Consider the following 9,218-nt stretch of genomic DNA (forward strand, 5'->3'; position numbering starts at 1 on the left):
GTGTTCTCTGTTTTGCCTCTCACCGTGTACAAAGGCAGGACTCTACCACTGTGGGTGGCCTGTAGCTAAACAGTGCTGCGGTAAATTTTTGGCCCATGCTTCAGGGAAACGTTCGTGTGCTGCCCGTTCTCGTCATGACTTATGAATAATGAATGGGTGGGTTCAGACTAGGCTGACGGACATGCTCCGCAATGCAAAATGCAGGGGCGCCATCACGCGTGGACCAATCTCAATCGTGGGCTTGGACGTTTGAAGAAGAAGAGGTTGTCCGTGGAGTGAAGGTCGCCCATCTTGTGGGCAGGGGGAAAAAAATGGCACGAAAGTCTCTAAGTGAAAACCCAGGTTGAGGGGCCCAAACGTGAGAACTTTTCCACTAAGCCAATTAACATTGAGCTTTCCTTGAGCCACATGTCACGTTGATTCCGTGCAAAGTGGATTTACCTCTATTTTAGCTTTTCAAGTGTAAAAGCATAGCTAAGCTTTTCACATGAAAAACATACAGCTTGCCACAAATCTAATTATAAATATTGTCTGCCGGTCGTGGACATGTGTTGCATTCTCTTCGGCGGCCTAGTCTGAACCCTGCCATCTTGTTTTGCCCGCCTCATCGAAGTTATCTTTGCATGAGCATTCCCTTGCCCCTAATGTTTTGTCGTCTTTTCCTGCCACTCCGCGTGACCAAACCCTTCTTCTCCAATTCCTTCCTGTAAAGGACGATTTCAGCTTCAAATTCTATTGCGTGGAGCTTCAAATTCTATTTCCAAGCAGGCTTCATCATCACCTCCTTAAGTGCATGCCCAGATGCAACGAATCAAGAACGAGTAACCACGCTTCGTCCGTCTATCATCTTGCTGAACCTAGACCACTGTCGACCGAGGTCCCGATGCTTGCATCGTACGCTGTTGCATCCGTCCAAAGTGGAGAGTTGGATAAGTACGCTGGAATTGCAGCTTCTCGTTACGAGTCTGGCTATGTGTGCTGGACCTCGATTTCAAACAGGACTAGAACAAGCCCAGTGCTGAAAACCGTGTGCCGGAGAGCATGCACTCCCACAATGTCTACAGGCGTGACGTGCGAGTTTTCTTCTTTCTACGATTTGCTAGGAGTCGAAAAAAATGTAGGTTTTTCAGAGATTAAGGCCGCGTACAGGCGCATGGCTCGGCAGTATCATCCGGACGTATGCCCTTCTTCGCAGCAGGAGGAAAGCACAGAGTTGTTTTTAAGGATACAAGAGGCCTACGAGGTGTTATCAGATCCTGGGAAAAGAGCCCTTTACGATTACCAGCGGTTGCAATGTATGTGTGATCAATCAAAAGAAAAGATTGAGGCAGAAAGCAGAGCGTTGAGGTCACGTTGGCAAGCTCAGCTCGCTGCGCTTAAGTTAAACCGCAGAGGGCAAATGGAAGGGTCTTGGGGTTCCAGGATAAGGAGATTACGCAGGAATGGTGCGCATTCCGCATTCTGAATGTAAAAGAAAAAGCCTACGAGAATTTATATTCCGTTCTCCGTTTTGGCTTTCCCTATGCGTTTGCGCAGAATTTCGCACTTGGATATAGGTTCCTTATTTACGAAGAAACATAGATTCTTTATTTGTCTTCCACCGAGAAACAATAGAAAAGTTGCAAAAGTTTCTATCTTCTTGATTGGCTTTAACTACGACATAGATAACACCTTCATGTAAACCATTTTTATCCTCATCCTCTACGTTGGGTTTCTATTGGCTTGTCTTATGAGCTACATTATGCATGAGCTACCGCTATTGGTTCCATCCCTAAAAGTAATGGACTATAAGCAATCCATATCATTGTAGAGGTAGGTGCATACTTCTTATTCTTTCAACATAGAATGAGAAACTTCAAGTGAGTATAATGAATAAATATTATGGGACAATCTTTGGACATGAACATAAAAAGGTGACAAGGGTTTAAAAAAATAAAATAAAACTTGCTAGATCCATTAGGTGACAATGTTATATGTGTGAAGGTCGAAAGGAAATTTAGAGATATGGACATGAGTATGCCTTGGCATCCAATATTAAAACTAGAGGTATCTACCCATGTTCACCATTTCAATTAGTCAATTACATGCCAACTATATCCCCCATTGGCCAAGTACCAAGTATAAAGCTTGATCACCATTAGATGCTCATTGCTGATGTCAAGGATCAAATGTTACTTCCCACACAAGGCCATTCTAATCAAAACACGTAGAGTAACATAGAAGAGGTCATGTAACTTAGAATAAAGCACAAGTACATAGTACGTGATTGAGAATAGGATGTTACCATGCAAGTAGATGCAAAGCATGTAGAGTAGCCAAAGTAGTCACAAATAGTTGCCATTTGGTGTGTAAAGAGGAATAGCTTTGATACCATGTGAGATTCTAGAGAATAGGATGCTACCTCTATCTCATAGGTATTTAAAGCCTTCTCAACACCTAATAAAGATATAGTGGGATGATGGGGGAGGCGATTTAATCAACTCGATCTATCCAAATTATTCAACATTGATTTTAGATTCAATACATAATTTCTTTAGTGTGATATCATGTAAAGCATAGTGGAATATGTATGAATCATATAAAACCATAATCAACACTACTGTTTCAGAACCCCTATCTAGCTTAAGTGTATACATAGAAGTGCAATCTCGAGCAACAAAGATGAGATCATTCTATGTGTAGAGTAGCGATAAAGCTTTGCTTGTAATATCTTGAGCCTGAAAGATGGTATGGTGAATCCAAAAGGATGAGGATAGATATAATCCTCTCTAAAAATGATCCAATAATACTTGCAACATGAGGATCTAGAGAGAGAAAGACTAAAAGCTTACGCTTTTTGAGATCCCCCCAAAAAGTGTAGGGACTCAAGAGGTTCCCCCACTTTGGGGAGAGACTCAAGGGATTTTCACAATTTGTGGAGGGACTCAAGAGATTCCCCCACTTTGTGGGGGGACGCAAGAGGTTTCCCCATTTTATTGCCATCGTTTTTCATGGTGACTTCCATTTCTCCTTTCACTTTTGGACCAACTTGTGATTTCTCATTACTTCATGCAAATACTCCATTTCTTGCCTTGAGAGTTTTGCAAAGATCGCCTTTCATCTTAGTTCTTTCTAGACCCTTTCAACACATCCCTTTCTTTGCTAGTGTGATTCTTGAGTAGTGACATTGTGAGATTGCATTTGAATACCCCATGACTCAATAGAGGTGTCCAAAATTGATTCTTTAGAACATCACGGCTATTATGCTCATCAACATTTTGACTTCCTTGTGCACTTGTTGTCCATCTTGAAATCTTCAGTCTAGCACAATGATTAGAACCCATTAGTCAATCTATTGATAAATTCATTGCCGTCTTGGACAATCAGATGCCATCAATCAGAAGCTAGCTTAACCAATCGCATGATACATGAAACAAACAACCAAACAAAAATTACATTGGGACTCAATCAAGCACATCAATTCAAAGGAAGATTGATTGATCAATCAATGTCTGAACACCAAACTGATCCTTCAATACAATAAGTCAAACGACATTGATCAATTAATTGAGTGCAAAATCAAATAATCACAGGTTATCGATCAATCTAATGTACAATAATCATCATTTCCATACATTTGTAAAGCATAATGCTTTATTCATGAATCAAAGATTCCATTTTTGATCCCAATTCTCCCTGAATTCTTTGGACAAGATTCTCACATCTTTCACTTACTCCATTGAGGGTGACTAAGGTTACACGTTTCTTGTTGCTGTGTTTCATCGTCAGTACATAAGCATGACTAGATTTATTATTATTATGAAATCTCTAACTTATCTGGTTTTCCAAAGTGTCAATTCTAGAAGTGTTAGACTTCGTCTCATAAAGAGTTGAGAGCATATCTCATGTTGCCTTTGACCTCTTGACCCATGATTAGTTTTCTAAGCATGAAATCTTCAACATTCTACTTGATCAAGTGATAGGCATCCTTCTCTTTCTAAACTTTTTCTGCTTGTGCATGGGCAATGGTAAAATCTGTTGTGAGGTTGCAAGATGGAAAAATGAGTATGGTGCAATCTACCCATTGGTACAAAGCCAATATCTTTGAATATTGTGAACTCTACTAATTGAATTGTGGACACTCAAGTTTCAAGATATTAATGACTGTGAAATGGCATGTGGGCAAATGGGCTTACTTGAATAGGAACTAGTCGCATGAGCTTGGGCAAGGTGTCAATTGGCTTTTTGGGAGATAAATCTCCTTCAAGATAAACTAGAATATACTAATCAATGCTACACCAATCGCCATTGTGATGAAAAGCAAGAGAACTTTTTATTTTTAGTTATTTTTAGTGAACGGTCAGCATTTGCTTGGGTGTAGCCAATTGCAAAACTATTTTTGATGCCATTTTGGGGCCGCAACACGCTACGATCTTGGGTGAATTTTTGAATTTTGTGCGGACATGCACTCTTGCTAAAAAATTTTCCCATGCCATGATGCCACACCGGCATAATAATGAGATGCAATCTACTTTTTTGAACATCACAGAGCTCGACACATGGCAGCTCTGCACTACATCATGCATATCTGCACTGATTCATGCAACACAGTCTCTAGTTTAACCTTTTTCCCTAGTCTCTCATCGCCCATCCTCTTGCCACAGCTTTGCCACCTATCACTGGGCAGCGCGTCCATGCAGATCATTAAAATTCAAGGTTGGCTTGGAGAGACCAGCGTGTTGGTTCTTAGTGTAATAATGAGACACAATCTATCATTTTGAACACCATTGTAATGCAGTCTCTGGCCTGACCACTTGTCATCACGTAGCCTTTTGCCGTAGCTTTGCCACTTGCATTGGGCAGTGCACCCATGCAAATCATAGGTTGGCTTGCAGAGACCACCACGCTAGCTTTTGGTGTAATAATGAGACACAATCTATCATTCTAAACATTGCCTTAGTGCAGTCTCTTGCTTGAGGACTTATCATTACCCAGAATTCAAGGTTATCTTGGAGTGACCACCATGCTGGTTCTTGGAGTTATAGCTCCATTACCTATTTTTACGTATTATAGGAGGAGGTCTATGATGACCAATGCGCTAACAAAACAAAAGGAGATCTATGATAGCCACCACATTGGTTCTATATATTTTTGTACCAAGGAAAATATATTTCCTTATGCAACCAACCAAAATGCAATTGATGATGTGGCCCTTGAGGGGTCCCCTTTAGGGGAGGCAAGGGCCATATCGACATACCATATCTGTTCAGTGGCATCTTGGATATTGTATAATGCATGTCGATATAGCCCTTGCCCCTTGCCCTTAGAGGAGGCCCCTCAAGGGCCATATCATCAATTGCATTTTCTAAAAGTTTAATTGTATTTTTAATCATCCATGCAACCACAACGGTGGGTCATTGGAGCTATTTTAGCGCTATTTTGGTCCTAAACCAAGGAAACTGTAGTCCTACTTTACTGGTATTTTAGTCCTTATTGTAGTAAATATAAATGAGGGCAAAAGTATTCCGAGCCACCATGGTGACTGGAGGTCCGGTGATGCCATCCAGATAATCAACTATAATTCATCGAGTGAAAATTGAGCAAAAGAGATTACAATGTACATCTACATCCAATAACATATTATATAAAATTTAACAACTTATATTGAGCCAAAATTGAATAGAGGATATTACACCCTTCCATTCTCCACTTGCAAGGTCATCATTCAAAATGTTATCTTTGTAATAGGATAATGGCATTGGTACCATTCTCTCTTTGCAAATATAATATTTTAAATTAGGAAATTACAATGGGAAAATGGCACTAGTGCCATTATTTTAAGCAACGTTCAAATTTTGAATGCTCTATGCTCAAGAAAGGCACTGGATTACCAGTATAGATCTGAAGGTAAGCATCCTTCCAATATGGGTGGCTCATGCAAAGTTATAAATAGCACTCATGGAATGTAATGCTAATTCCTTATTCGATTCCCCAGAATCATCATCTTGAGGGAAGGCATGTAATGCTCCTTCTTTGATTCCATAATGACACAAGAAGCAGTACGACTAAGACGGTCAATCCAACAACAATCAATGGAATTTTCGAGGAAGAGGAAATCATCATGGTAAACATTCCAATCATAGTTATTATGCCAATGAACCTAAGAATATGTTCCTTGCAAGTGAGGATATGCATAAGATTGAAGCAATGTACCTTGACACTCATTGCAACTCGGGGGGTTTCCATTTTTTGAGCAAAAACCCTCGAGCGACGAGCGGACAAAAGGTAGGAGGGGTCAAAATATATAGGCTCAAGTCATTTTTGGGGAGCAAAAAAATCCAAATTATTTCAAGGAATATGTAAGTAAATATGAAATAATAATAAATAGATATAGATATAAATATACCTTTATATAATATACATATATAATGTCCAAGTGGTGACTTATTTTATCACTTTCAAAAATCCTTTCTTTTCCTTTCACCATTGGTTGGATCATGAAATTTTGAGCAAATATCCTCTTTATAGTTCCTCAAGATGACCCAAGAAAATAATATAATACTTTTTTAATAGACCCTCTAAGTGTATTTTTCCAGAGGAATATGGTTTGAAGAGCTTGCCCCCCAACCCTATTCCACCGGTGGAATACCCTCGGAGAGCCTACGCAGAAGGGGTCATAACTTTTGCTCCTTATCTCAGATTGAGGAGCTATAAAAAGGAAAAATGTTCAAAATTTCATGATCTATGCAATGGTAGGCTTCAAATTATACTTTTGATAGTTATAAAAATAAAAAGTAAAAATTTCAAGATGTATATGAGAGTTACAACTTCTCCCTAATTCATATTATGGTAGGAAGGAGTTCAATAGAGACCACATTTCCTTAAAAGTACTTAGGTTTGGAGAATTGAGAATATTTTGAAAATCCCTCCCTTGCCTTCGCATATTTGATTATGTATTAGAGATTAATTTACAATCGATTGTAATGGCCTCAAGTATGAGGTTTCCAATATCTTTTTCCTACTCATCCAAGGAATATGGTATACATTGTTATATGAGAGCTTCAAATATGGGATTGCTAAAGATTAGGGAAACTATTTTAAATTGATTTAATTACCATAATCCTCAAAAGAGAGTATGGTAGGGAGGTATTTATAGGAGTTTCTAAAGTGTTCACTATTTGTTCATATATAGATGATGTTCTCTAAAATGAGGGTTATAATGAAAAATAAGAGTATATGGTTCCATAAATGAGAAATTAAGAAATAATTGTATATTCCTTTGAGAAATATACAAGCATGGTTGGTGTTAAAATTTATCACTCGGACTTTTCTGCTCGTAGGTTTTTGCTCGGAAAGTGTGCACATCCTTGCAACTCGAAAGGGGAATTCAATTATCAAGTCGACTAAGCAGATCAAGATCCTTGGTACATCAATAACAAAGAATACAAGTTGTATGATCCCATCAACCACAAGTTCATTATCTCGAGAGATGTAATCTTTGATGAGGAATCAGAGTGGAAAAGCTCAAATACACAGGAGATAGACACATCGATTACACAGTCATCTACAAAAAAGGTTAATAAAGAAGAGTAAGAATTGCGAGAAGCACCTCAAGAAGAGCCACAATAGCTCAGATAGTCTACTAGGGAAAGTAGACCTCTAGCTAGATTGACATATGCTCAGAAAGGCAAAGTAATTCAGGTTGAAACCACCAATTATGCTCTTATGACTACCATCATGGCTACAAAAGAGCCAGTATACTTTGAAGATGTAGTTAACAAGCCAGAATGGTAAACTGCTATGAATGAAGAAATGGAATCTTTGTAAAAGAATAATACTTGGGGATTATGTGACCTTCCACCAAGAAAGAAGGCAATCGCAAGTGGGTATACAAAGTGAAGTACAATGTAGATGAAAGTATTGAAAGATATAAAGCAAGACTAGTTGCAAAATGATTTCTAGAACAATATGGTGAGGATTAAAATGAGACTTATGATCCAGTTGCAAAGATGGATTCCATACAATTTTTGATATAATTAGCTACACTCAACATATGGCATGTGTACCAGCTAGATGTGAAGAATGCTTTTCTTAATGGTTAGCTAGACGAGGAATTCTACATGTAGCAACTAGTAGGATATGTTGAACCAGGAAAAGAGAATCATGTTTGCCATCTCATGAAAAGTCTCTACGGCTTAAAGCAAGTACCCAAAAGTTGGTATAACAAAATTGAAAAGTATTTTGCCAATCTGGTATACATGAAATCCAATGTAAATCATACTCTCTACTACAAAGTTCAAGGGGAAGACATTACTATTGCACTTTTGTACGTAGATGATCTAATTGTGATCGAAAGCAAGGATAGATTCATCAAGATGATAAAACAAGACTTATCTACAGAGTTCAACATGAAAGATCTTGGACTTATGCACTATTGTCTTGGTATTGAGTTCTGGAGAGATTCAGACAGCATCTTTATGAGAGCTGAAATATGTTGACAGTCGCTTGAAGAAGTTTCATATGTCATATCAATGCAAGATCGCACTCACTCCCATGGAGTAGAGTTTCAAACTTACAAAAGATTAAGAAAAGCTGACCGTCGTCAATGATGGGTACTATTGATAGCTCATCGGGTCTCTTATATATCTGACTACCACATGGCCAGATATTTGTTATGTAGTAAGCTCACTAGCACAGTTTATGGCAAATCCAAAATAATATCACTAGAATGCAGCCAAAAGAACCTTGAGATACATTAGAGATATAAGACATTTTGGAATAGAATACAGAGGAAGTCATCCAAAGTTGCATGGATACTATGACAGTGACTATGCTAGAGATCATGAGACCTGGATATCCACTCAGGGATATGAATTTTTCCTTGCTCAAGGTGCTGTATCATGGTTGTCAAACAAATAGCCAATTGTTTCTTTGTCTTCAACTTAAGCAGAATATAGATCACTCACTACAGGTGCATGTGAGGCTATATGGCTCAGAAGACTATTGTCAGAAACATATAACTTTGATGAATCAAAGCCAACAAGAATATACTATGATAATCAATCGGCTCAAGCATTGGCCAAGAATCCACTATATCACTCTAGGAACAAGCATGTTCATGTTAGAGAGCACTTTATCTGAGAAAGAGTGTTACTTGGTGACATCACACCACAACAGTATGATAGTGAAGAAAATGTTGCAATCATATTTACCAAACCACTTGGCAAACAGATTTTTGA

At 38.6% G+C, this 9,218-nt stretch overlaps 1 protein-coding gene across 1 annotated transcript; it reads left to right on the forward strand.

Moving 5' to 3' along the window:
- The first annotated feature begins 883 nt into the window (after positions 1-883).
- Positions 884-1,465, forward strand: LOC147881789 (chaperone protein dnaJ 20, chloroplastic-like). The gene has a single exon (XM_087401248.1). It carries the CDS (start codon positions 884-886, stop codon positions 1,463-1,465), a length of 582 nt encoding a protein of 193 aa, XP_087257374.1.
- Positions 1,466-9,218: the final 7,753 nt, after the last annotated feature.

Source organism: Dipteris shenzhenensis, chromosome 30 (assembly GCF_047967505.1).
Source record: "Dipteris shenzhenensis isolate YYH24624 ecotype China chromosome 30, Dip_SZ_1.0, whole genome shotgun sequence".
Classification (NCBI taxonomy): Eukaryota; Viridiplantae; Streptophyta; class Polypodiopsida; order Gleicheniales; family Dipteridaceae; genus Dipteris; species Dipteris shenzhenensis.

Bases quoted from the DNA above. Each gene is read 5' to 3' on its own strand.
- LOC147881789 (XM_087401248.1), top strand. From the start codon at position 884: ATGCTTGCATCGTACGCTGTTGCATCCGTCCAAAGTGGAGAGTTGGAT.